At 39.5% G+C, this 27,381-nt stretch overlaps 3 protein-coding genes and 1 long non-coding RNA gene across 16 annotated transcripts in view; 3 read left to right on the plus strand and 1 right to left on the minus strand.

Annotated features, from left to right (window-relative positions):
* Positions 1-2,418: 2,418 nt before the first annotated feature.
* On the minus strand, positions 2,419-15,105 carry LOC114445983 (vascular endothelial zinc finger 1-like). Of its 2 annotated transcripts, XM_028421356.1 has the most exons (6): positions 14,980-15,105; positions 8,941-9,689; positions 5,627-5,696; positions 5,346-5,508; positions 5,143-5,166; positions 2,419-4,899 (listed from the first exon to the last, which is right to left on the minus strand). In XM_028421356.1, the coding sequence occupies exons 1-6, from the start codon at positions 15,010-15,012 to the stop codon at positions 4,532-4,534; spliced, it is 1,407 nt and encodes a 468-aa protein (XP_028277157.1). In that variant the 5' UTR covers positions 15,013-15,105; the 3' UTR covers positions 2,419-4,531. The 2 variants fall into 2 exon arrangements, with proteins under 2 accessions (XP_028277157.1, XP_028277159.1); XM_028421358.1 differs by lacking the exon at positions 5,143-5,166.
* LOC114445984 (uncharacterized) lies at positions 10,009-11,070 on the plus strand. The gene is made up of 4 exons (XR_003671721.1): positions 10,009-10,092; positions 10,181-10,257; positions 10,351-10,423; positions 10,568-11,070. It is a non-coding gene; the product is annotated as an uncharacterized LOC114445984 (long non-coding RNA).
* Positions 15,106-17,162: 2,057 nt separating the features above from the next.
* LOC114446290 (gap junction delta-2 protein) lies at positions 17,163-18,284 on the plus strand. Its single transcript, XM_028421804.1, has one exon. The coding sequence runs from the start codon at positions 17,163-17,165 to the stop codon at positions 18,282-18,284; it is 1,122 nt and encodes a 373-aa protein (XP_028277605.1).
* A 2,193-nt stretch (positions 18,285-20,477) lies between these two features.
* Positions 20,478-27,381, plus strand: part of LOC114445655 (unconventional myosin-XVIIIa-like) — a 49,059-nt gene continuing 42,155 nt past the window's right edge. For 10 of the 12 annotated variants that reach the window (XM_028420739.1, XM_028420740.1, XM_028420729.1 and 7 more), the window contains exons 1-3: positions 25,851-25,987; positions 26,630-26,889; positions 27,017-27,040. In XM_028420739.1, the coding sequence (XP_028276540.1) occupies positions 26,851-26,889; positions 27,017-27,040 (63 nt within the window). In that variant the 5' untranslated portion in view covers positions 25,851-25,987; positions 26,630-26,850. Of the gene's footprint in view, positions 21,447-25,850; positions 25,988-26,629; positions 26,890-27,016; positions 27,041-27,381 lie in introns of those variants that run through there. The other 2 variants (XM_028420738.1, XM_028420737.1) reach the window with 2 other exon arrangements.

A 27,381-nucleotide genomic window follows, 5' to 3' on the forward strand; every position in this document is an offset into this window, starting at 1 on the left:
CTATTTTTTTGGCTCATTATGTGCATAACAGCACTTTAATGACTAGCAGTGATTATCTATGTTGCTACTTAGCAATTCAGTTAACAGCTCATGAAAATATGAACACAATAAAAGCCACATTTTCAAACCTCATTGTTGTATGTCTCCAAGTCAAAATGTATGTCAAAGTCTCACCATTTGTTCCTCCTCCACCTTGTATTCTCTCTTTTTGCTGCACTTCTGCTAGTAAACAATGTGCATTGTGCACACAGGTTTTAAAAAAAGGAGTAAAAAAGCAGCACACATAAGCAACGATCAGCCAGCTGCCACGCACCAGTGACAGCAGAGCTGAGGACACCGTGATCCCTTTCTCAGCCTGATGGTCTGTTAAGCTGTTTAAACTGTTGTACTATTGGACAGCCAAGACACCACGCATAGCATGGAGCTCACAGCTTCAGATTAAATTAGAGTGTGTGTAGACAATCTGATTCCAGAGTCTTTGCAGGTCCAAGATGTATCCTTTCCAGGTCTGCACTGAGGTCTGTGCAGTCTTCCCATGAGGACTTAAGCACAACAGCTAGCAGGTGCTTTGCAAAATTTGGATACGTTTGTCAATAATAATCAATATAAGAGGACACATTAAATGGAACAGTTATACATGCTGGCCTTTCTCTCCATTTTAATGCTACACCAACCAATTCACCATGGGCTATATGAAATTGTGTGTTACAATCCAGGAAATGTTGTGTGTGTCATAAGGGCAGCAAGAGTCACATAGGTGGGTTGAGCAAGGTTCCCATTAAAATGTTATGCAGTCACTCATGACAACATCCCACACTGTGGAGCAATTCAAAAGAAACTGTGTGTTTCTGTACTTCTGGCCTCTCCCTGTCTGTCAGCAGCAACATTTGTATTACAACTACAGTATTAGAACCACTATCAGATGTATGTATTTGGCTATGAATAGAATAAAAAATGAAAGTATACATGTATTAGGGTGTTTTAGTAAAATTCAATGCAGGCATTGTTGCCAACAACTCAAGAATTGTTATAGATTGATGGGAAAACACCTTTAAATTCATAAAAATTAATAATTATTGTTCTTACTTTTGGCCTCAATGAGCGAGGAGGCAAAGGGAATAAGCTGAGAAAACAGGTGTAGATAAATCTACAGACACTTTATACATAAAACATGCACAGACAGCACCACCTGCTGGATAACAGTAAAAACTACCATTCCTCATGTTCCAGGACTTCCTCAGCGGGTGCACAAAAATCAGGAATACTCTTTCACATACATTTTTATCACCTCCTATTTATTTTCACTCTTACCCCTAATATTAAAGTATGCACTGCTTAGTTTGGATATAAGGTAGTAGTGCATACTAGGGAATACTTCAGTGTGCATAAATGTCCACCAAAAGTGCCAAGACTGTCCCTACATTGTGTATGTTACATGTTGTTTTCTTTTTTTATTAGCTAGTCGCTATAAAATTAGATTTTTGCGTTTGTGAAGTCACTGGTGCTGCTGGTTGTCATGTCTCCTGTTGTCCAGGTGAGGGTGCTGTAGGACCAACACACTGGTTAGAATGGAAAAGAGAAGAGAGTGAAGCTGCTAGAATATGAAGAGCCATTCAGTCTGATCAGAGCACTGGGTAGAACAATATAAAGCAGACTAGAAATGATTATTCTGCTATAACACAGGGTGAGTGTGTGAGGCAGTGGGGGCGGGCTGAGCTCCTGAGCCTGCAACCAACAGAAATTAGTGTCCACAGCAATAATAAGAATGAGTAGCTGCAGGTTCACAGACCAAACACTAGGTGGTGGTATAAGCAAAAACTAATAATACTAATGACGTGTGATGAGAGAATGATGAGTGTGTAGTGATGTTTTAACATGTCAAACAACACCACTCCATTTCTGAAAATTATTTGAACTTAAACTCACATCACAATATATAACATCACATTACTGGGCTGAGCCTCAAATCACTGCCGGGCAGTTTGGAGGAGGCTGGGAGGCTCAGACACGGCTGTACTAGGGTCACATGCTCTTTGTTTTGATGCACAAACATGGAAATGCTCAAAGAGATGTTACTTCTGTGGTATAGATAAAAGAACCGATTGGTTCAATCCTTCATCTGATTGGTGCATTTGGTTTGCAGAGACCAACAAGAGAAGAGTTGTTGTTTCTGATCTGATAAAATGACCCACATCACCTGTGATGTGAATTTTAGGTATTTACACCAGCACAAGACCAAATCTAAAATCATCAGTACAGCCACCTGTCCCTCCCACCACACCACCAGCATCTCCAAGAATCTTTGACTGGAGAAACAAATGCTCCTTTCAGGAGTTGGTAGTCGGTATTGTGCATGCTTCTGAATTCTATACTCCATAATGTATGCACACCTACTCTACAAAACACTTAACACATAAACACATTTGATAGTTTTCTTTTATTTAGACAACCCAAATAAAAGGCACATAACATTGCGCATGTTTATGTAATAATTTGACAAACGTACATTTAAAAAAAATGTAGGAATGTTTGACCTTTCTGCTAATCAGAAAGCCTAGCCTCTCATATATACAAAATTATCAATGTTAATGTTCTAATACAAAAGATTTATAAAAAAGGTTATCTTATCTTTCACATCTATTGTGACTACCATATCCTTGGAACTAAAATAGTTTTGTACAAAGATATACATTCAACTGCTTTAACAAGGGTCCTGGAGTTTCCAATTCATTGTTTTACGGTAAAAAAAAAAAAAAAAAAGTTTAATTCCACAAGAAATATGCAGTTTATCACATTACCGTTTCAAATTTGGCAAACAGGCTATAATAGTGTATCTACGTAAATGCGTAAGAATGAACAAAAAAAAAAGCTACACTAACATTTTGTTTAAAACAACCGAAAAAAAGACAAACATGCATATTGCATTTTTTCAGTATGAACCGAACCAACTCAAAGAGCTGCAACACTGCTGAGATAACATGGCATTCATTCAAAAAATTGTTCATGTTCCAACAGCTACAGTGTTCAGGGTCATGCAATGTCAATCTTGTCCCATTTTTTTTTTCCATGGACACAAACTTGCATTTTTTTAATCAAAATTTCAGTTCGTAGCCACAAGACTATGAAGACCGAACTGGACTTAAAAAGAAAAAATAAAATCAAAAAAGGTACAGCATTTATTTCATCGTACAGTAAATTTTAAATGGACGGCTGTTTAAAACCAATAGGTCTTGGACTTTTTGTTCCTGATTCAAGTCACTATAATGCCAAATGTTCTGGGGTATCCAAAAAAAGGAACGCATTAAAAGGCAAGAATCAAGATACATAAGATATAGATTTAAAAAAGGTCATGAGTAATGGGCTTTCTGTGTGTTTCCTGAGTGAAGAGTTCTTAGAATGATCTTGGGGCTAAAACAGATATATGATAAATTAAAAAAAAAACAAAAAAAACAAAACAGTGTACAGAAGAGTCAGCCAAAACTATTTAGTCACCATTATGATGACAGTAACAGCCTGAAAAAGCTTCACTACAAGGCCAGGCCTTTCTGTGTTCAGCCACTGGATGGCCCTCAAGTGTAGGCTGGCTAACCGAAACACTCGAGACTCCAATTTGATCTTTGATAATACTGCTGTTCACCTGCATGTAGGATATGCTTTCAGTGCAAGACTCGTTCCATTCCGACTTCATGGAAAAAACAAACACTACAAAAAAAAAGGCAAATGAAAACAAACCTTTGCGTTTCCATATAAACAGAAAAAACAAAGTACAAATATTTCATAGTCAAGAGGACAGTGTCGAGACATCCGCTTGAATGACAAAAGCAAAAAAATTAAAATGCTGACGTGAAAATACATTACTATGTCAACTGTACAAGTTAGTCACTGTACCTCAAGAGCATACCTACTATCTCAGAAGAAAAAGAAACGCTATAGAATTGTGAAAAAATAATCTTCCATGCAAGTGGAAGCTGCTGTCCCTTTTACTAGACTCGTTTCCTATAACATTAAATATTGATTAGCAGGCTATAGTTAAAAAAAACATACAAAGTAACACCCAGAGCCTTTGGGAGAGAACTCATAAAACATCAAAAACAGCAATTTATCGTTATTGCTTCAGTCCATTCATATCTCTCCTTTACAAAAGCACAGGTGTGTTTTTCTATGGAGTCCTCAAAGATGGTTGAGGACTCCTCTCCTCTTATTTGTCAAGATACAAATCACAGTTTCATCTTTCTAACTGACTACACTAAGTCTTATGCTGTCCTGATTTCAGAAATCCTACTCAAATCCTACTCAAGTGTTCTGCACCATGTCAGTCACCTAACCTTAGTTGGGACACAGCTGTGACTTGGGGAGCTCCTTACTGGCCACAAAGCTCATGTAAATATTCACTTCCAGGGTTTGATGAAATGAACATTGTTCAGCGGGGGGAAGGAAGAGCTGGGCTTGAGGTGCAAATACGAGGACAGGAGTCTCTTGTTTCACTTCATTTTCCCTTTCTTTCTGGCCAGTTCTATGCTGTCTCTCCTTCTTACCATGGTGGGGAAGAAGGCAAGACTTGGGACAGAAAAGGCATGCTATCCACTGGCCTCATTGCGATGTTGAGCGGACCGGCTATATTCATTGGCATGGGGGTTGTGATTGCGACTGGGTGGGCGATATTCATAGGCGCTGTGGCAGGGATGTTGACAGAGGCAATGTTGACAGGCCCAGTGATGGTGACTGGATGCTGGAGGCTGACTGGAGATGTGATGTTGACTGTGTTGGTGCTAATGTTCATTTGTGCGGCTATGGTGACTGGGTTGTTGTTGTTTGCGTTGCCCCTGTTCATCGCTGAGGTGATGGGGGCAGAAATGGTCACAGGTGTAGCTGAGGCAGAATTGCAGACTTCATTACCATCTGGAAAAAAAAGAATATTTAACTTTTATTAATTGTACATGTAGCTCAAAATATCAAAAAGTGCAAAGTAAAATGTATCACTAGTATTTTCATGTCTGTTGCTAATCAAGGCTGCTGCATTTACATGTAATACATAAATGTCAGAAAAGTCATGCAACTGCCATTTTGTAAAGACACTGACATAAACAACAATATTGCAGAAGGCTGCACACATTACAGAAAATAATAGAGCACAAGACTTACAGACAATACTGTGGTTGGTCTGACCTAGTTTCAAAAACACAACACAATGGTGATTTGATTTACACTTTCCAATTGCATAAGATGCTTCTTTAATTACAATTGCAGTCTATTTACTGTCCCATATCGGAATGAGTTACAGAAATATGCCGAGAATGTTGATAAGAATGCCATCATGGCAGGTGTTTCTGGTGTGTGTTTCAAACCTTTATTACAGGAGTTGAAGTTGGTCTGCCCATGAGTCTTCAAATGACTGGTGATGTAGGCTGCGCTCAGCATCTTCCCACAGATGCTACAAGTGACCTTGCCTTCATGTCTGATCATGTGAGAACGGAGTCTGTCTTTGGTGGCAAACGCAGAGGTACAGGCCTGCAGAGGCACAGCAACAGGGTCAAAAGGTCAAATGACTGTCACGACAATTTTAACAATGATTTAAAAAACAAAAATCTAGAAATTCATAAAGAAAAGTCTGGAAAATGACTCTTACCGTTACTTGACATTTAAACGGTCTTTCTGAGGAATGCACATGCTTCACATGGCAGCTCAAGTGGTCTGGTCTAAACAAAAACAAAAACAAACATGTAATCTTTCAATTTGATGCACTCGAGTCACCCAGGATGTCCTTTTGTTACTCTCATTGAAACACAGAAACAGTTGACTGGGTATTCCTAACTGAAAATAGAATTGAATAAAAGGGAGGAAAAGCCTAAAACTACAAGAGAGATATTTGCTAATTTACATTTTTCATTTTTTTTTTTACACAGAATTTTAATAATGTAAAGAAGGCTTAAACGGTTGAACAGTAAGAGTAACTTTGTGACAGGACAGGAAGTATCAAAGAAAGGTTAAAAAACATATGCAAGTGCTTTATTTATTAATAAGAAGCACAACACGCAAGAATGAAGCGAAAAGCCTCCTGTGCAAATTTCAAATGCATCACAAGTACAGAAGTGTATGGATGTGCTCTGTTTCCTTTGATAATGAGGGGATGGGTACAAAAATCCCTAAATTTCTGTCAATGGTGGTTAATTCTCTCTGATCAATCATGCGTGAATTAGTTTGACCTACTTTCAAACACGCACCACAATGAAGTGTTTTTGGATTTTCCACTTGACACTTGAGTAAACAGTCAGTTTGCTTATTATTACCATCAGGTTATTTCTCATCTTTGTCATTACTTATAGAAATATGCATCATGAGAGTTATATCTCCTCTAAAGATTAGGAGTAGACTATAAGGTACAATGTTCAATTCTCTTACAGCATTAGTCCATGAAGTTAGAGAGAGATACTGCATTTCTAAATGCCAACTAATGGGAATATGCCGAGTCTATTGTATTGTATATGTACCTATAGCCTATTCTAAAACATCAATAAACAACACCTAAAACTGACATGGCTGGAAAAAACGAATACCAGGTGTGTTTTAAATGTCACAACTACGACTCAATTTATATGTATACATTGCTTCCTTTGGCTTGTCTACTTCTGCCATTCTAGAAAAAAAAGCTTAAGCAAGAAAAGCAAAAATTGCTGCAGTGTATTATTGTTAAACTAACAAAAAACAACAACAGATAAACACAGATCCTCTGTGTTTATCTGCTCTACAGTTTACAGAGTTCATATCAAAACAGCTATTTGCCTCTTGACCTTTACAGTGAAACTCCAGCTTTCACAAATTCTTCTTGGCACTGCTCCTCCTCTGTCAGCGTGTTAGTTCTAGTGAAGCTGTGAGCTGAATCATGCTGGAAGTGCCATAATGGAGTGAGTAAGGGTTACAGCTTTGGCAGCTGCAGTCAAACCGGAAAGTTTCATGCTGCTGGATTTTTTTTTTTAATACAAATGAGAAGAGTCAAGTACAATCCTCTCAGTGGTGCCATGAACCGGAATCAACTTTTTTTTGTCCCCCTGACAAGGAGAGCAGACTCCAGACAGTGGTGGCCTACAGATCTGGCTGAGTGGCAGTGACTCAGTGCCCTGTTATTCAGTCCCCATTCTCACTTTCCAGTATGCTGATGAATCCCTACCCCACGTCACAGTGTTGGAGGCATGCCTAAAGCTGCCCTACACAGCACAGTGCTAATGTTACAGATTGGCCAGGGTGCACTGCTGATGTTTGTTGAAGTTGTATCGCAGCACACAACTCTTATACTATTATTAGCATCTGTGCTTAATCAATACTGATTTTAAAACAAGGTATTCCATAAGGGCACTCCAAGAGTGACTTTACAAATAGTTATTACAAATAAAATGTGTTGCCCTAAACATTACAGCATGGTTCACTGAATTCCCAGGGGAAAGAGACTGTGACAAGCTGGCGGGAACTGCAAAGTGACAAGTGACGCCTCCCCCTCCCCGATACTCCACTGGTGCTCTCCCATGTGCGACTGTTTAAACATGTGGTTAAAATGGCATGAGGTGGGGTGGGGGTAGGGGGGTCATTACAAGTACAAATTTTAAACTGCTTACCACAACAATAAATAAGAAAATATAGCTACAGGGAAGCTACGTGGCCTGTAGAGGGGCATATAATCCTTCTATATGAAATCACAGTGCAACTGATTAACCCAAACACCACAGGCTGCATAATTCACATACAAGTGGTTGCTATGGGGTTCTATACCAGCAGTGGGGTTACAGTTCAGCCTATTTTGGTAAAGCATCAAAATATATATTATACTTGGTGAGTATGATTTTCTTTTACTCTTTAAAAGACGAGTACTTCATTAAAAAGTATTGTAGATTTTTTGTCATTGTGTTATTTTTAAATCTCATTCAGACAAGTCAGGACTTTTCTCTATGTCCCTGGAATGCAACCACCAGAGGGTGAAATTAGTTTCTCTCTCCCCTCTCATAAGAATAAATTAGATCTCACATTCATACTTCCTGTTTACAATAGCCTTGTTACTTGTTGATTGAAAGCACATGGATAAACTAGAACAGTACAAACCTTTTTTTTTGATTTGCCCCCATTTTCTCACAATCTAGTATGTGTCATACCAAACTCCTCTACATATAGAATAGTTGCAGGCCACCTGCTTTTGTTGTTTATTATGCTATTGCAAAAGAGAAGTACTACATATGACGTGACGGAAATAACTACTTTACACCTGATCCTAATGGCCACAACTGAAGACAGAAGCCACCTGCCTTAGAAAGGAGAGCTGCAATATCCTTTATATATGGAGTTACTGTAACACATTTTCAGACTGGGCAGGACATTTATAGCTGCACTTAGATGTACATTGAAAATGTCACAAATACTAGTTGTGCATCACATGCAAATGTGCAGGACTAATTGGCAGTACATAGACTCAGTCTGAAGAAAGAAAACTAATTTCTGAGCCTGAATAATCATCATAGTGATAAAGGTTACTTCCTTGCTCACACAATCACAACTGGAAGTGGGTGTGAATGTTAGTTAGATTATTCTGATGGAGAACCTCACCTGAAATGCATCCCTAACAAACCAGGGCTAGTGCACTGACAACCACAGGATATTTGGCTGCCCCTTAGGAAAACCTTCAGTGGCTCCACTAGGCTAGTCTCAAAAGCAGGTTTATCAACTGGAATAATGCCAGTAAGTAAATCCCAAGATTTAGTTACTGGCATTGGTTTATACACACAGCAGTGCATATCAATGGAAATGTAGGACCCCATTGCATAAGCTTCAAAATCTTGGTTTGTTTACCATTATCACTACGACAAGAGTAAAGATGTCATCTCCCTCAGATTTCTCAATTTCTTAGGAATTGCCCATCTCTCTGGCAGCTATGCAACATAAACAAAAACAGATCCTTACCTGGAAAAGCCTTTCCCACACACAGAACAAACATAGGGTTTGTGAACTCCTCCATCATGGGACCGGACGTGGTAGGTCATTCGGTCCTTCCTTTTAAAGCGTTGCTGGCAAATGGGGCACTCAAAAGGCTTCTCATCTGAATGGGATAGCTTATGACGATTCAGATGGTAGACATCACGAAAGGCCTTGCCACACATCTCACACCCATGGTTTTTCTTGACAGGTTTGGCGGGTTTCTTAGGGACGTTCTGTTGTGGCACATTGCCCATTGCAGATGTCATAATACTTGTGCCTGAGGAAACTGATGTGGTTGCTGTGGAAAGGATGCCAGCTACTGTGGAGATGTAGGAAGAGTTGCCGTTGTTCTCGCGTGGCATGGTTGCAATCATGGGTACCATGGTGGGGGCTGTTTGGGCGGTCTTTTTCGGACGTGAAACCATCTTGATGCCGGTGTGACTGGACTCATGGCGTCGGAGATGGTAACTGTCACGGAAGGCCTTGTTACAGTAGCCACAGACAAAGGGTGTTTTGCCTTTGTGTTCCTTCTTTATTGCAGGCAACGGTGGCCGTGGACCTCCTCCGCTGGCTACATTGTCTTTGAGGAGATCAGCAGCACTGGTAGGGGGTTTCTGGTCTAGTTGGATGGGTAGGACAGGCTTCTGGTCAACTGGTTCAGCTCCTGCATTAAGAAGTGGCAACAGGCTATTCTGGGCCACCTGGTGCTGGTGGTGGAGGGCTTCATTTGCCTGCTGATGAAACAAACACATTTTTGGTTCAGTCAAAAAATGTAATAAAAAAAATTCAAGAGATCTGCTGACCTAGAACTTGGTAGTTGGTCACACACAAGCTACTAAGGGAAGGTGATTCAAAAAAAAAAATAGAGAATGAAAAAACTACATGAGTTAGTAAGTATTACTGAATACAAAATGGACACTGGTTCCGTCATTAATAAGGTTGATGCAGCGTGCAACTCCTGTAAAAGAATCCAAATATACTGGATGAAAAATGATCCCATCATGACGGTGCTGATTCATCATGTGACTGCAAAGCAAGCATACCAAATTAGAGGCATAGCAGAGTCCAGTTCAACAGCAACGAAGGCCCTTGAAAGGCAGACCGTTGGTTCAGCAGGAGCTCATTTAGAAGATATGAGTGAGCAGAAGTATAGTTTTGTTAAAGTGCAATTTATATATAGGTCAATATATCTTAAACTAAATCAACGTTTTGTGCTGTTGTGTAGGTTATGTGGATTACTTTCTCCAGAAAAATGGCTTGATTAGTCAAGCAGCTGTCAGAAACTGAATCACTCGGCTTTGGGTAGTTATGTTTAAACTAAAGCTGGAAATTAGCCTTTATAACAGGATTTGTAATTGTAACAATTATGCACCTTTTTTTGTTAAAATGCCACAGATTCCTGTGACTAACCTCCCTACGTCTACTGAAAGTAACAAGGAGGCAAACGCTGCTGGAAGTGCCTTTAATGGTAATTAATTTCTGTCATTGACTCTTAAGTATGTTACTTTTGTTAAAGCAGTTTAAAAAAACCTTTGCTGTAATATATCTGCTAAAGACATATGTTTTTTTTACATGATATCCAAACTATTACAGTTGACACTGTTTTTTTCAGTAAACGGACACTTTCAAGAAAACTATGTAGTCAACCACCAGCAAGAAAGGACAAGGTGAAATACTTGACCTTTCCCTTTGAGGTTCAATCATCCATCGAAGAAGGCCAGCCAAGAAAGGAGTTGCAAAAGAGGAGGCAGGGGAAAAGAAAAATGAACCACACAATGTCCTCCTTATGTCATCTAGCCTATTGTGAAAGACACAAATCTGAGCAGTGATGCACTCGGGCCTCAGCAGGGGATCTTTGTATGCTCATCTTCATTGATTTGGCTCATCTATTCATGAGACAGGGACATTGTTTATCCACACACTACTCAGCTAAACTAGACGTCCTTCCCTCATATGCAATAGGACCTGGGAACTCATGGAGAATGCCACCAAGCTCAACTATCCATTTGTCTGAGCACCTGCTTACACTTGCCACCTTCCAGGATTAGTCATCATCATGCCAATGCAAACCCGTCCGCTGGCACACCAGGGGTGGGGTGGGGGCTTTATGTTTGGGTGGGGGGATACCAGCCGGGAACCCTCTTTGTGTAGCTTGTGAACAGCAGACGTAGCCACTGCAGACAGCCTGGCCTCTACACAGAGGTGCAGGGCCTGTAAGCTGCTGTGCCTTCATGCAGCTCTGACCATTTTGACACAAATGCGCTCTGACAACTGGGGCTGCTCCCTCATAAATAACATCAAAATGGAGGGAGTGTCCTGATGGCTCCGTGGGCCACTGTAGACTTGAATTGAGCTCATGGTCTGAGTTAGATTATGCACTGTTTTTCTTTAATCTTTTGTGTCACACTCTCCAGCTGCTTGGTGAAATCCACAATATCAATAAACTGGGACTGATAACAAAAATGAAGAAAAGAAGAAGGAAAAAAATAATTTTTTCTGATCTCATTTTAGAAGTTGTTCATTGGCTGTTCCATAATTTGCTGAGTGAGCACAGACTTAGCAACATTACAGAAGCAATGTAACCTCAAGTTTTGTTTAAATAATGTGTAAAGCTGTACAAACACTACACGGCTTTGGTGCTTTGCTTGTGGTGGTGTTGGTCACAAGCACATACGTTTTAGTTCTGCTAAGAGTGACCAAATGCTTTAAAAAGATAGTCTGATATATATTCATTCTGTCACTGAGGTTTATAGCGCCTAATATAGCTGGATGACATCAGCTATTTTCTCAAAGCCTCACTGTGAAGTCCTTCTCCCACAAACACTAAAATCAATTGGCAAAAATCTCTTAAAGAGGAGTCATTTAATGCAGCACCCCTACAGCAAATAGTCCTGCCCAGGGACTAGAAGGAATAGAAACAAACATGTGTGGGATGGAGTGTGGGTAAAGTCTATGAAACATATTTCCTGGGAGCACAAAGAGTTCTTTTGATTCAGGGAAACATTTCCAAAATATGGCCACAAATAGGATTTTATTAAGAGTCACTGTATCTGCCAAAAACAAAACCTAGTGTGAAACCTTACAAAAAGTAAGATAGCTAGTATACATAACATTTCTGATGTAGCACTTATTCGGCAAAGACCAAAGCCCATCATGGAATTGGTCAACGTTAAGGACAGAATAACATTATACCCTCCCTACAAAGGGTGATGTGCAAGACTGATTGGCAGTACATGGACTCAGTCTGAAGAAAGAAAACTCATTTCTGAGCTTGAATAATCATCATAGTGATAAAGGTTACTTCCTTGCTCTAGTGGTATGATTCCAATATCTAAATTGGAAACCAAACATAAAATTGTACTTCATCAAATTAAAAATAAGTTGAATTCAAACATTGGCTGGACCCTGATGTCTTCCATAATTCAGTGCTGAACAGTAACTTTACTACTGCCACCCTTTTTAACCATCATTAATGACATTTGTTTCACCCTTTTCTGCAACAGGTAAATTATCCCTTAACACTGTGTTGTAAAAGCCTAAGTACCAAATGAATGAGCAAAAAAAAGGGCAAGAGATTTCTGTATTTACCTCTTAAAGTGAAACTAGTGCATGCGGCTATAAGTCCTTGACACAGGGAATTAGAGGTTTACAACTGAAAGCATCCATTCACATGTTTTGTATGAATCAAAACAGATCAATATATTTTAAACAAGCCAGACTGATAACAATCCACAGCAGGCTAATCAAACAAAGTTAGTTTGTCTACACGAGGGACATTTGACACACTGAGTTTTTCTTCAGTGGCTATTGCAGTTTCCTGAGAAAGTCAAAATACTATTACAGGAATTAGGACTATGGCTTTCTCACTTAAGGGCACTCTGCCATTTGCCAGTTACTTTATGGCACTGTTGTATCACTACAAATGCAACAGCCCCAAACAGAATTTTCACTGGGTTTTCGATACATATTACATTGATTCAAACAAGGAGGAATAGCTCTACTTCTGGTTTATCCAACAATTTGAATAATTCAAACAACTCAACTAAGCATTCAAACAATATGTTTTAACATACGCCTATTATTAAAAACTCATTCCTATCAACTCCGCTGTAGAATAACATGATGAAATACCTATGCTAGAAAGTGTGTGTTAATTGATGGTAGGTGAACTAACTACAGCTCTTCTAGCATCAGGCGCCTGAATGATAACTGCACACTGATTTACATGAAATTGACACAGTAACAGTGTGAAGTACATAATACATGCAGGGCTTCTGGCTAGATGCCAGATACTGCACAACAAACAACACTGTCCATCTGCCTTTGCATCACCAAGAAAAAGTACTCAAAGATATGAGTAAGCGATCAATCTTTGACACCACAGAAAAACGGTACACATGCCACAAAAAAAATCATTGTGTGTCCAGAAGGCTGTGATGTGCATACAACACTGTCAAGTGTGACATGAAAACAACCAAAACACAACATTCTTTTCACCCCTAAATTGCCTAATAAATAAGCTATCAGAGTATTGATGTTAACTTTTGCAGTAATTATTTCAAATGACCTTACAGTTCTCACCAAAACCACACCTGGCCATATGAATATATCAATAAGAAAGAGCAACTCTGCTGAGAACGTTTAAAGATGCAGATTTACAGATTTTTGTGAATGACTGCTGGAAAGTTCATTCAGGGAATTCTTCCCATGTAGAGTCTGTCACACCCACAAGAATGTATGGGAGGAAACTTGGATAATATCTTTAAAAAATCCAAACCTAACCCCCAAAAAATGTTTAGGATTTGGAATCAAACTCGACATGTCAAATTGGCGAGAAAAAAAAACTATTTTGAATATTTTTTTAATTAAAGTATTACAAAAGCAAAACTACATTAAGACATTATAATAATAATAAGTTGTAATACATGTATATAGCCTTTCCGAAGAAACACGTTCAAATCTTTAATTTTTCATGCTCACGTGAGCTCCACTCTTATGCTAAGTTAGGCCACAAGAAAAAAAATCATCAATTTCAATGAACAATAGCCTTTCATCTGATTGCACGGTGAATTGCTCTAAACCGTGTCAGAAATCACTCCCAACAGCAGCACTCACTTTGTGGCACAAAAATGTATTTCTAAAATGCGCAGTGTCGTTGCTAATTTCAAATCTGCTCCCCTCGTTGCTAGTGTTAGCTGATGTTGTGTGCATAGTTTGAATTCCTTTCCACCACGGTCACCAGAATAAATAGCTTGTTAATAAACACAAGAGCTAAACAGCGTTGGAGATCAAGTCGTATTACGTTAGTTTTGCAAGCTCATTACTGCAGCCTCGCCCATATTAAGCTAAATTAGCCAACGAATGTAATGAAGGCAGCCTAAACATCGTTAGCTAGTTGGCTAGTTACTGACGAACCGGCTGAAGCAAGCGGAAAGTTGACCGCGGACTTGGGAATCGCCGTTAGTAAATCTCAGCCACTGATAATCTAAATTCACACTTTTCCGAGGTTTACTGGAATCATCCCCTTTAAAATCGAAATTAACCTTTGTATTATTCGCGCTACAACGAAATTCGCCAGCGGTACATCTCATTATCTTAACGGCGTCCCATCAAAGCCTTCAGTCAAAGGAAAAAAACAGGTCTGTCTCGATTGTAACGGTGCAGTGGCGTCTCCAGCTTTACTTCAAATGGTCCCGCATGTTCTGCTGCCTTCTACCAAGGCAAACAAACTTAAAAAACACCAACGCCGTCGAAGTATTCAACATTTACAGTCTGAATTTTGGTACAACAGAAAACTAGCCGCGTTTTCACACAGGGTTTGGAGAGATTTGTTTTTTTGTTCTAGCGTCATTCCCAAGCCTCACAGCTGGAAGCCTGGATTCATATACCATTGTTTTGCTTGGTTACTTGTTCTTGGTCTTACTCGTTTTAAAACTGCATTTGCCGCTATTATATACATTGCTTATCGGTTTTTACGGTTGTTCTGCGAGCTACCCCAGTTTCCGTCCCAAATATACAACTTACTTGAAAAAGAAACGTACTCCAGCTCGGCTCCATTTCCACACTTACTAATTCTGTAGGAAACCTAGTAGAAGCCTACAACAAAGCAACCAAACATGGCAGCTGACACAACTTCCGGTAACCTCGAGGGCTGAACCACTTGGCGTAGTATTTGGCGGGGGGTGGAATACGTAGTATTTTAAAAGTAATTTATTTAAACTTTCAGGGGGCTAATTAAACATATGTAACAATAATAAAATATAAACTCATAATTTAGGTTGAAATACATTCGCAAAAGCTTCTTTGGCTTATTTCTGTTAGAATATCACGATAATGCATTGTGGCCGGGTTCGTGAACACCCCTCTGAATGGATTTTCGCTGATGCTGTGAGGGACATTTGTTATATTAGATAGTCGCATGTGGTTGTGCTATAATTGTATTTCTGTCGCTTTCTGTCTGTTTTTATATGAATAAAATAAAAACGTGTAACCTTGCATTTCATTTCGACGTTTTCTTCTTCCCAGCAGTGGAAATGGTTTCAGTTCAAATCATTTTGCGCGCGTAGCAGTTTATTTTCATTCATGGGAGAGGGATGAATGAAAACGACAGAGTCCTTAAACTGCACAGATTGCCCAAAAACATACATTAGTTCAATCCTGTGTTGTGAATACACCAGTAATGATTCACACACAGACGTTAAAGTATTTACACAAGTAAATATTGATCATTAATTCAGTGCAAGAATGGTCAGATGTGCAAATATTTACTAGAAAACTACATCGTTCCATCTGAAATATTTAAAAACTGGCATTTGGCTGACTAATCTACATCATTGTATTGTTCTGAAGTTTTGGACCTGCCCCTGAGAGATTTATTATGAGATAAAAATAAAAACACAGTGTGACATATGTAAATATCATTTAATAACTGATGACTGTATTGTAATAAGTGCTAAGAGAGAGAGAGAGAGAGCGAGTAGATAAATATTAGGGATACAAGATCCCTCTCTGTGGTCAAATGATACCTCAAACCTTGTTGACAGCCAAGAAAAAAGTACAGAGCCTCTGGAGTTACAAGAACACAATGTGATGCCAAATGACCTTCATAAGCACCAAGGGGTTCTCCCTGAAGCTCAGCTTACAAAGCAGACAATTATATGTCATCGTAATCTCTTTTAGTTAGAAGGATCATGCAGATTTTCATAGTCTGTGTTTGTTGTGAACTATCTAATAAACAATACATTGAGAACTAACAAATAAACATCATGTGCAGCTAATATTAAGCCTATTCAACAAAGACATGCTTTGAAGGCTTACCTGGGTGTCAGTAATGGCAAATGGGTTCAGATTGCTTATCAACAACAGGCAACAAACAGTTATGCAAGGTGAAAAGTTTCATCATTAAAACTATCGTATGCAGTTTGATGTTTATTTAAGGTGAATAATAGTAAGTTTAGAAAATGTTCTTCTGGAATATGAGATGTGTTTGGGCTCTAAAATTAAAGTGTGCACAGATCCATGTGTGAATCAGTATTGTGTACACTCTTTCCAGTATGTTCTTTGAACTCTCTGCTCGTCAATGAATGGCTGTTCAGTGAAGGTGCCCCCATTGTACATTTCAATCTTTGTCCCACTGTACATTGAAAGCCTTTATTCACATACAGTGCAATGAACGGTTTCAGTTAGAGTTAGGGAATATGTGTGGTCAGCCCATTCTTCCCTTATCCGGCTCAAAAGACACGATAACGTCGCGCAATGAGCTCCACTTGAAAATACAGTTATGCCGATTGCTTCCTCAATATTTTCCCTGCTTTGGATAAGGAAGACTCAGATTCTCCAAAGGTAAGCTCCATAAAAGACCATGGTCTACGTATGACAATTGTGACAATGTTACTCAGTGTTTTTCTTTTCAGTCAATGCCAGATTGTAACGTAAACATAAGCCTATGACACATGGAGATAGATATTTTATGATTAGTTCTGTATATTTACTGTGAATTTCTATGTCAATATATAACATTTAACAATTTAATAAAACATTTGAACATGTGCAAACACATCTGGTTTCATGCACCTGCTCCTTTAGTGAGAATCTTGACTTATTATCATTGATAACAACCTTTTCAGTTAAAATGATTCTGTTTGGACAACACATACACACACATTGCGGTTGCTATGAAAAGTGTTGTGTGTATTGTGTTCACAGAAATGGGGGACTGGTCCATTCTTGGCCGCTTCCTAACAGAGGTTCAGAACCACTCAACAGTCATCGGCAAGATATGGCTGACAATGCTGCTCATCTTCCGCATATTGCTTGTGGCCCTGGTGGGAGATGCCGTCTACAGCGACGAGCAGTCCAAATTTACCTGTAACACCCTACAGCCTGGATGCAACAACGTCTGCTATGACACGTTTGCTCCTGTCTCCCACTTGCGCTTTTGGGTCTTTCAGATTGTTCTCGTCTCCACGCCTTCTATTTTCTACATTGTCTATGTTTTGCAAAAAATTACCAAGAATGAGAAGCTGGAGGTCAAGAAGGTTGACTTGGTACCCAGGACCTCTCCGCTTTTGCTGGAAAGAGATGGACATATGGCAGGAAATAAAGAGACAGCACTGGAAGCTGGTTGTCCATGTGACACCACCTATAACAATGAGGACTGGACCTCGCAGGAAGATGAGTGTGAGGAAAGGAGGCAGGTGGAAGATGAGATGAGAGAAGTAGGAAAGGATCCCACCCAACTGTCCAGCCAGGTGCTACTCATCTACATCATTCATGTTGTGTTGCGCTCCATCATGGAAATCATCTTCCTAGTAGGACAGTATTACCTATTCGGATTTGAGGTGCCACACCTGTTTCGTTGTGAGACCTACCCGTGTCCAAACAGAACCGACTGCTTTGTGTCACGAGCAACCGAAAAGACCATCTTTCTCAACTTCATGTTCAGTGTCAGTCTGGGCTGCTTCATTCTAAACATTGTGGAGCTGCATTATTTGGGCTGGATATACATATTCAGAGTACTGTTCTCAGCATGCTGCACATGCTGTGAGTCGGACAGAGACCCGGTGCACCAGGTGGAATTATATTCTGACAGCAACCCATTGTTGCTTGAGCTCAAGCACTCTTTGAGTGGAAGGGTTGTCTTACAGACCACCTCTATAGTGTCCCGGGACAGGAGCTGTGGCATTCCAAACCAGGCCCCGGCCATCTCCTTTGAGACCGACTCCACGCTGGAGTGCACTTCCAAGAGAACTTCAGATGAAAAAGAACGCACTAAAACTAGACTGCACAATGTGGCTAAAATAGGAAGAAGCAAGAAGTCCTGGCTTTAATTTTTTTTATTATTATAATGTATTTTGTTTCACATTTGCAGTTGTGTATGCCTAAAAGATGATTTTTAAGGTGAAGTATGTAGTGGTAATTATTAAAAAATCTGTAGTAATTCATGAGATTTAAGGGGAAAGCTGTTACAGATCCAGAGTGTTCCACCTGTGTGGAATATGGAATGATTTGGAAATGCTTTGGGTTGAATAGATGAGGTGATTAGAATGATAATGCAACAGTTTGCAACTAAAACAGTGTATTGCTAGTATGCATCTCATCTCACTTGTTAAATGTGCATTGCTCTAGATAAAAAAAATACCATAAACAATCCTTTAGAAACATCGAGACGATGTTTTTAACATCGTCCAATAAAATCAAACCTTTTGTTTAGCTTTCTTGAATCACATTAAAAGCTGTAAAGCACAGGCACTTACGTTTAGTTAAAAAAATATATATGTTAGTTCTTTTCATTTTTTTGTCCTTTAAAATAATGCTGAAAAAATGTTAGTATATGAAGATCATGTAATATAGAGCTAATATTTGAGGATTTCTAATATCCACACAATCCATAGAAATGTAAAAGCTGGTATGAAGTAAGAGTAGTCACACCACACAGACACAAAAATGTAAAATATTATGTCTGAATCATTCATATTTACTGTAAACCTATTCTAGTAAAACATGAGACCAGGAGGTGTCACTGCTGCCCAGTGTACACCGGTGCTTACTTCAAGTACTGTTGGAATTATTTTAATATGAAGTTTAGCAAACACTGACGACCTAAACGCTTTTGTATAGACCTAAGGCTAAATTTAATACATAGAAGTGGAAGATGTTTTGCATTTACTTGTTGGAATTAAATATAAATATTACTTTAGTGTAAGATTTCTTTGTCTTAATTTTCTATATTATTAAATTCTTTGAAAGAGATCATTCGTGTGTTGTCTGACTTATGACATTGTATTTTATTACAACCCTGTTGTTTTAATCCATCAAACCGCAAAGGCGAAAGCAGTTGCTCTTCTCTAAAGCTTTGCATCCGACCACATTTATCAAAAATCGGAGCTTACGGGAGGCATTTGAAGGCATCACAAGTACATGCCTCGCACCTACTGACAATTCCATGGAAGAAAATGCTGAAAACTTCTAGTAACACAACAAGGCTGTCAATGGTTTGCAATTACAGGTAGGTAACCATCGTACCTTCTATCAGCATGTACTCTGAGTTATTTTGTAGTGAATGACATTGTTACACTGCTGCTTAAAGTGTTCCCTGAGGCCACCGGTGCTGGAGAATGAGGGCAAAGCAGCTTAAAGGGAGAGCATTATGGTCAGGCTGCGGACTTGTCATAGCGACAATGTAGAAACAAAAACAGTAAATTCAGTAAAGCTAAAGAAAACATTTATGTGAAAAGTTCACATATTCACCTTAGTGTAAAATACTGTGGTGTAAATGTAGCGTTGAGTTCTATTTTATAGCCTGTGTGACCCCAGGGCATGTGGTTAATTGTGGATTAGTGCGAATTTACTGTTTATACGTTCACAATAACAAAGCAGGGCTACATGCAGCTTCGGTGAAGAATGTCATGTAAAAATGATCACATGTTCTATATCCGAAAAACAAACAGGATATCTAAACCTCTGCTGAACAGTGTCTGTATGTAGGGCAACTTCAGTATGCTGGTACAGATGTGTCAGTGGGAGCTACAGAGAGAATGACAGAATACATTTCAAAAATAGTAATTGTGGACCTGTGTGTTGACTCAAGAACAAAGTGAGATTAATATAAAAACTTTTCTATCCCTAACAAGGGATAAGGCACATGTATTTGTTTGTTATTACTAATGCTATAAACGAGAGACATAATCTAATTGAATTGCCAGTTCAAGCTCTAATTAATTCTGTATCAAATCTGCTCATAGGTAGGGTTTATAAAACTGTCCTCTAGCACAGTCTGCATTGTACAAGTGCTCACAATAGTGTAGGCCACATAGTAGGCTCTGCATAGGTTTGACACAGAAGTGTATAAACCTAGGCTATCATAGTGTATTATACTTTCCTCTTAATCTTCTTTTTACTTCTTCCCTACAGATGACATCATCCATACCCAGTTTAGATGCCCTCAGGTACTTTATCAGACTCCTTTATAATAATTAAAATGAAACTAACAGAGTAAAGCTATCAAACTTTTATGAAAAACTTAAAAAAATTCAAATATGTTTAACCTAATCAAAAAAGACAAGGAAAAGGAGAAAGAGAAGGAAAAGGAATTGGGCAAGAAGGAAAAGAAAGACAAGAAAGACAAGAAGGAACGTATGTCCCAGGCGGAGTTAAAGAGCCTAGAAGAAATGAGCGTTCGTAGAGGCTTCTTTCACCTAAATCGAGGCAGCTCTAAGAGAGAATCCAGGAGCAAATTGGAGATCTCTAGCCCGATCCCAATTAAAGTCGTAAGCAATGCAGAGCTGTGCCTGACGGATCTAGAGGTTGAGCGTCTTCACAACACCTCAGACCAGGATGTGGGGCAAATAAGTGCAAGTACTTCTGGTGAAGATGTGAAGGGAAGCGAACTGGAACAACACCGTAGCTCTGTAAAGGAAAGAGCAGCTAAATTTGGGGAACTGGCTAAATTAAATTCTTTGGTGGGCCAGAGGCAAGTGACTTTATCCCAGAAGGAGGCAACTAATCTTCCTGGGCAGACTGTGTATAACTCCAAGTCCCACTCTAACTCAGGAGGCACCATCACCGTCCACATTCCTGAGATGGTGGAGAAGACCTTCCCTGGAGCAGACCTTCAGTTGCCTGTGCTTGTTGCTCCACCAATCCCAGATGCAAGACAACTTGAGCTACAGAGGCGCAACACTGGAGATTTTGGCTTCTCTTTGCGAAGGACCACCATGCTGGAGAGGCAGCCTGATGGAGGAGTGTGTCGGCGCGTGGTACATTTCGCAGAACCAGGCGCTGGAGCAAAGGATCGGGCTCTGGGCCTGGTGCCAGGAGACAGACTAGTTGAAATCAATGGGATCAACGTGGAGAACAAAAGCAGGGATGAAATCGTGGAGATGATCAGACAGTCTGGAGAGACGGTCCGGCTAAAGGTGCAGCCAATTTTGGAGCTGAGTGAGCTGAACCGCAACTGGCTGAGAAGCACTCAAGGCCTACACAAAGATGTTGTAAGTAGTACTGTTAAATCATGCATAATGAGTGATTGAGAGTGCGAGTGTTTCTAGCTTCTTGTTAGACAAAATTTCATCTGTCTGCATTGTGCAAAAACACAGCTCTTTATTTAATATTTTCTGTTGTCTACAAATCCTGGCTTCCAACAACTGCTAGAGGCTTAATACCTTCAGGGGGTCCATCTATCCTGTTGTTTTGAAGTCATTCTGTGAGGAATCCCTTGATGGAAACCTCAAAATCGATGCTAATATTTACTTGAAATCTAGAATAAATTTAGAATTTGGTGCTCAAAGGTCAAAGGTTGTTGTGAACTCAGAAAACATGTTTTTGGCCACAAACCAAATCCTGACCGTAGCACTTGGGAGGAATTTACTTCAAATTTGGCACATGTGATGAACTGAGTAGACCTTTAGGTTAAGGGGTCAAAGGTCACTGTGATCTTCCAAAACTTTTGGCCATAATTCAAGAATTAATGTGGCAAAATTTTCCACAATGGAGGAAGATAAACAGTTCAAGTGATGAGATTTTATATTTAAATGGTTAAAGGTTAATGTTACTTTTCATATACAGCATTATTTCAGATATACAGATATAGAAGTGCTCATTGACTTTTGGAGGCATCACTGTGCCCTGATATGATCTCCTTTTGGACCTTAAAATTTCACAATTGTAGAAGACATTCCTTGTACAGTTTTGGTGTAATTAATACATGTGCACTTTAAAAGGTGTGTTCTTGTCTCATTTTGTCTTTCTTGTAAACATGTGGCTTTGCATCCACACAGTGGATGAAAAAAAATGTCTGGATCATGGGTGGAACTGTTATGACACCGATAATGTGATTTTGTGCTTGTTTGTTTCCCCCATACAGTGTAGAGTGTTTTGAAAGAGAGAATGTGTTCGGGTGTACATATAATCCCCCCCCCCAACCCCCACCCCCCAGTCCTTTGACACCCAAACAATGGGACGCTGAAGGAAACAACGGCCCAAACGCCGCCGCAGCCCATGGCCATATGGTCTTGTAAGACTTGGCTGGGAGCCCATTCAGTTCTTTTCATCCAGATAATCATGTGCAACAAGTAGAGAAGCATCAAGTTAAACTCTTTATTAGCTGGCACAGCAAACACCTGAATTTGAGCCCTTTGTTTGATTTTTTTTCGGCGTAAGTTCAGACAGTGGGATGGTCAGGGCTAGGGAATGTTACTGTTGATTATTTATCCGGGTGCTGCTGTGATCTTTTTGATTCAAGTGTAAATACAATGTCACACTGGTGTTATTTAAGTGAATGACTAATGCTACAGTTGTATAATAGACATTGTCTCCTTTCTTTGAGAATCCATTGGATACAAATTAAGGTGAACACAACTAGAGACACAATCCATTTTCTTCCCTAGTAGAGATGCTTGTCTCTGTCCTGCTTTGTCCTACATTCAACCAGTCCTGATGATGATTATAAGACAGGCCATTTGAAAAGAAAAAGCAGAAAATGTGCATGTGAGACTGACCTAGAACCAACAGCACTATTTATAGGTGGTTATAATAAGATCTGGATCCTAGATCTAGAGCTCTGCAACACAGATAACATCCATATATGATACATTATGTGAAAGGACTTAAACAGTGTTTGCTGTTCATGTGATTGTCGGTTAAATATGAAGCCATGAGATGATTAGCTTAGCTTTGCATTGTAACTGGAAGCAGCTAGTCTGATTTAGCTCGTATTTTCTTGGATAGGAGCAGTGACTTAGTGGAGTCCTGTCATCACCACAATGTTGCCAAGCAACCAGTGAGGATCTTTGTAACTGCACTGAGAATACAATAAATAATAAGCCTGTTACTGAACAAAAAAATGGGATTGGTATCAGCTAAACACCTGCTCTCCTGCAGGCTGCTGTCTGTTGTTTCTTTGGTGTGCAGCTTCTGATCACAGTACAGTCAGAAGGTTTTCTATAGGCTGCATAATATGCCGTTAAACTCCACACAAAAATCTGTCCGGCTGGCATACAAAATAGAAATCTTTTCAGTAATCTTTATGTGCTCGTGGTGAAAACGTATGCTTATATTCTGCATAAATATGAATCAAATAATTTATGTATGCACAAAGAACATGTGAATTGTTTGTTTATAGGTTATAGCCACCACAAATCCTTCTTCAAATCCTTGTCATTTTGTCATATAAGTGGGAGTCTGGATCAGTCAAGGTGGCCCATGGCTAACCTGATGATATCAAATGTTCCATATAATATCCCTGTATCACGTATCCCTCATCCCATGCTGTACATTTTATTCTTTCTGAAGCTGAGGCACCGTTTTATCATTTGAAATTAGCAAACGGTGTAATCTCTTTAAGCTACCCGTTCAAATTACATCATTCCTATTTCCAGTAGGGAGATGCTACAGTAACAGAGGAATTAGCTCATATGTGGATTAGAAAGAGGCGGAGCTTTTTAGGATAAAGTTGTTTGGTTCATGATAGTGACAAAACCTTAGACATCTTTGTTTAATTCTTTCTTGTTTATATGAACGTGATACAGAATTTCATATTTTTACTTTGCACAGTGACACGAGGCAGTGAGTGTTTACAGTTTGAAATAGTAACACACAAACTTCTTGAGGTGTGATGTCAGTCAGGGGGTTATAAACACTCTCATTAGTCTCATATTCATTGAGGTTGTGAATGTCTCAGTGCTCAGACTTTCAAATCATTTTGCATCCCCACTGTGCTGTTTGATGTTGAATTTGTCTTTGGCAGTGATGTAAGACTATTTTTAGTTTCTGCTTCCTTCTTATATCTTCAGGTGAGATCACACCTGGCTTTCTTTTTGTATCTCCTACATGCTCACATGGCCTACTTTCAGGAAGAAGTTCAGATTTTCAGGCCTATTTACTATTACTGATTCAAATCTGGGTCACATCCTGGAATTTTGATGGGATGTGATGACCCATGATTCATTTCTGCTCTAAGCTTCTGGATGTTGGACAGACATTTCATGTGATTTTTGACTTGGAGAATCAGTATGGGTACTTTAATCTCTCAGCTCCTTTCAAAGAGTAAATCAAGGAGGTTTATACTTTATATAACATTATATGATATTATACAGCACATATGTCATATTTCATTTTTTGCATGTACATATAGACTATTTTAAGAAGGTGGGTTTAAACTGCATTCTATTCATAGCATAGGAGGATTTAACTGGGTCAAAATCAGCAGTGTGTATGGTGTATCAAATCCTTAATCTTTGGTCTGCACCAACCGTGTGTAGACAAACAGTGGACACATTGCTGTGTCCCAGTAACAGACTCTGGGGATTAACAGTCTGTGCTAGTTAGACCAGCCAGGCTGTGTGTTTAAATGGATCCTAGTGGAGTGCTTCCTAATATGTGAATTTCTCAGCTTAACATCATGAAGAGCATGACTTAATAGATTTCTGCAACACGGCAACATTTTTACATGTGAAACATCACCTAACATCATCGTTAACATAGTAGCAAATGATGCTACACTTCTGATGATGAATAATGTAGCTAAGCACAATCCTATTGTATTTAAGATCTGGTTATCTGAGGAATGAAACCGTCTGTGTGCTCATGAAGAGAAAAACAATGCACCAAAATTGGATTGACTCACCCTGCAGTCAAGCCTGTTGCTTCATTTCCTTGTTTTCCTTGGGTGACTACAATCCAGTGAGCTTAATGCCTTTTTTACCCAACAGGTTTTACAGCTTTTATTTTAAAATGTCAAGATGGCTTTGATTAGGAGAGTACTGTAACTTAGTGCCAGTAATTTCTTTTGAAAGACTTGAAACACTGCAATACATTTTACTACAAATAAACATGAACTGGCTAATTGTTATTGATACTACTCTGTCATTGGGGGTTGACTTTAATTAATGTTATGTTTTGAGGTAAACTTAGTACTGTCTAACTCAGTCAGTCAGTCAAGTCTGTTCATTGGTTTATAGCTCCCTCTTGTGGTGAACATGCATATTAAATATATTTGTGGCCTGGGATAAACAGACCTGTAGTCCTGTGTTTGCATACTTTTCAACCTTGATGTGTGCACAGGGAGCCATTGGAGGTTGTCTCTCCACGTGTCTTTATTTTGTTACTTTACAATGCAGTTTTCTTGAAATAGAAAAAAAGCATGACATTGATGGAAGAACATTTAAAAGCTGGCATAGCACCTGATGAGGGAAACTTCCGTTTGATTCCCTGTCATCAGAAGGGGAGTGACAGGGAAAAGTGGCAGTTGTAATTGATGTGGCTGTGCAAATTCTATTTATAGCCCCTCTGTATTTCAGCAGCTGTCCCTCTTCCATCTCCCTGCCCAGCTCCACTCACATTACCCCCCCCTCCGCTCCTCAGACCACATTTTTACTGACTGACTGTGACCCCGCCCTCGAGGTTGCCCTCCCTTTCTCCCACGGCTAGTGAGTGTGCACTTCTAACAGACCCAGGTCTAGCCCTACCTTGGCCCTGGCTACACTGCTCCAGTGACAGAGCGAAGATCGGAAGGTTTACCAGGCCCAGGGAGAAGGTAATGGACTCGGGCCTCTGGTGGACTGCGTGTGTGTGTGTATGTGTGTCGAGTAGAGTAATCTGCTCAGGGTGAACTGAGCTTAGCAGTTCCATGAGGGCTCTGATGGCGTCTCAGAATGGCCTCCTTTGCTGTGGAAACTATTTATAGGAGTGGACTCTGATGAAACAGAGCCAGAGATGGTGAAACATGCGGCTATGCCACACATTTTTCTTGCACGTCTCCTCTATGAGTAAAATCTAAACTGGATATGTCTAAGACATTTTACAAATTGAAATTTTTGTGGTCCTTGAAAATAGCGATGTGAATTTGTCAGAGCTCTTGGTTCATGTTGTCAGTTGGTATTGCTGGTGTTGCTGTTAGGCAGCAAAGTGCAAGTCAAAGGTTTCCTGATTGATTTTGTGTCATCACTGCAAAAGAAACACGTTCAATACACAGTCATTTCAGTGTGGTGTTTGAGGTAAACTGTAGTTCATCACACACAGTTGTAGGAACTGATTTAGACGGAGGCCCACAGATACACAGATGTTTAGTCTTGGAGTCTGTCTTGTTATAGATAAGGTTCATGTTTTCTATCTGTCTGCTCTGTGTAAAGAAACCAACCACTTATTTCTTTATCTTGTTCATGTGTTCTGTTCTCAGTGCTGCATGGCCCAATTGCCGTGTTGCTGTATGACCCGTTGTGTGCAGAAAACAAGTCCACAGTATCCCACTCCTTCACCGCTAAATTTCCCCTTCTCCACCACTCAGCACTGTGCATCCTCCCTTCATCCTCAGCCATCCTTCTTTCCTCTCTCTCTCATCATTCCATACATTTATTCTCCTCGTCGCACAGTCAAATCCATGACCTCTGGCCTGTCACCATGGCATACAAATCACGCTTTTCATTCTGGGAGCAAAAGGGAAGTCTTGCTTTGTGTTTTTTGCCTTTCAGTTCATATCTACATCTTGTTGCTTGTTGTTATAATATGAAAATCTTTAGTCTGAATGTGTGGTTTGATTTTTTTTGTGTTGCTTCCTTTTGTGTAGGTTAAAGTTGAGAACAAGCCAGATGTAAGTGTCGTATTCCATTGCATGTGTTTGGCTAGTCGTTGCAAACAGATTTTGTGGACTGGTTACTAATCATTAATGGGATGGGACCATGGGCTCTGGATGTTAGCTTGCAATTGTTCAAATAGGAATTGACAATTTAAGTACAGGCTGGCATGGCTTAAGAGCATGTTCATTAGTCACAGGAACAGTACTGTTTAATGAATATGATTCCAGCAAATGTTTGGTAACATTTTATCTAAATGTATACTGCTGGTCAAACAATCCACATTGTAGTTTTTAAATGAATTTACTTCAATAGAAAATAGATAAAACTGAAGTAATAAAACTTACAGTTTTGTTTG

This window comes from Parambassis ranga, chromosome 14 (genome assembly GCF_900634625.1).
Source record: "Parambassis ranga chromosome 14, fParRan2.1, whole genome shotgun sequence".
In the NCBI taxonomy this organism is placed as follows: Eukaryota; Metazoa; Chordata; class Actinopteri; family Ambassidae; genus Parambassis; species Parambassis ranga.

Bases quoted from the DNA above. Each gene is read 5' to 3' on its own strand.
- LOC114445983 (XM_028421356.1), bottom strand. From the start codon at position 15,012: ATGGAGCCGAGCTGGAGTACGTTTCTTTTTCAA. The intron at 5,509-5,626 runs GTAAGAGTCATT...GTGCCTCTGCAG, and splicing joins CGTTTAAATGTCAAGTAACG to GCCTGTACCTCTGCGTTTGC. The intron at 5,167-5,345 runs GTTTGAAACACA...TTTTGAAACTAG, and splicing joins CTTCAACTCCTGTAATAAAG to GTCAGACCAACCACAGTATT.
- LOC114446290 (XM_028421804.1), top strand. From the start codon at position 17,163: ATGGGGGACTGGTCCATTCTTGGCCGCTTCCTAACAGAGGTTCAGAAC.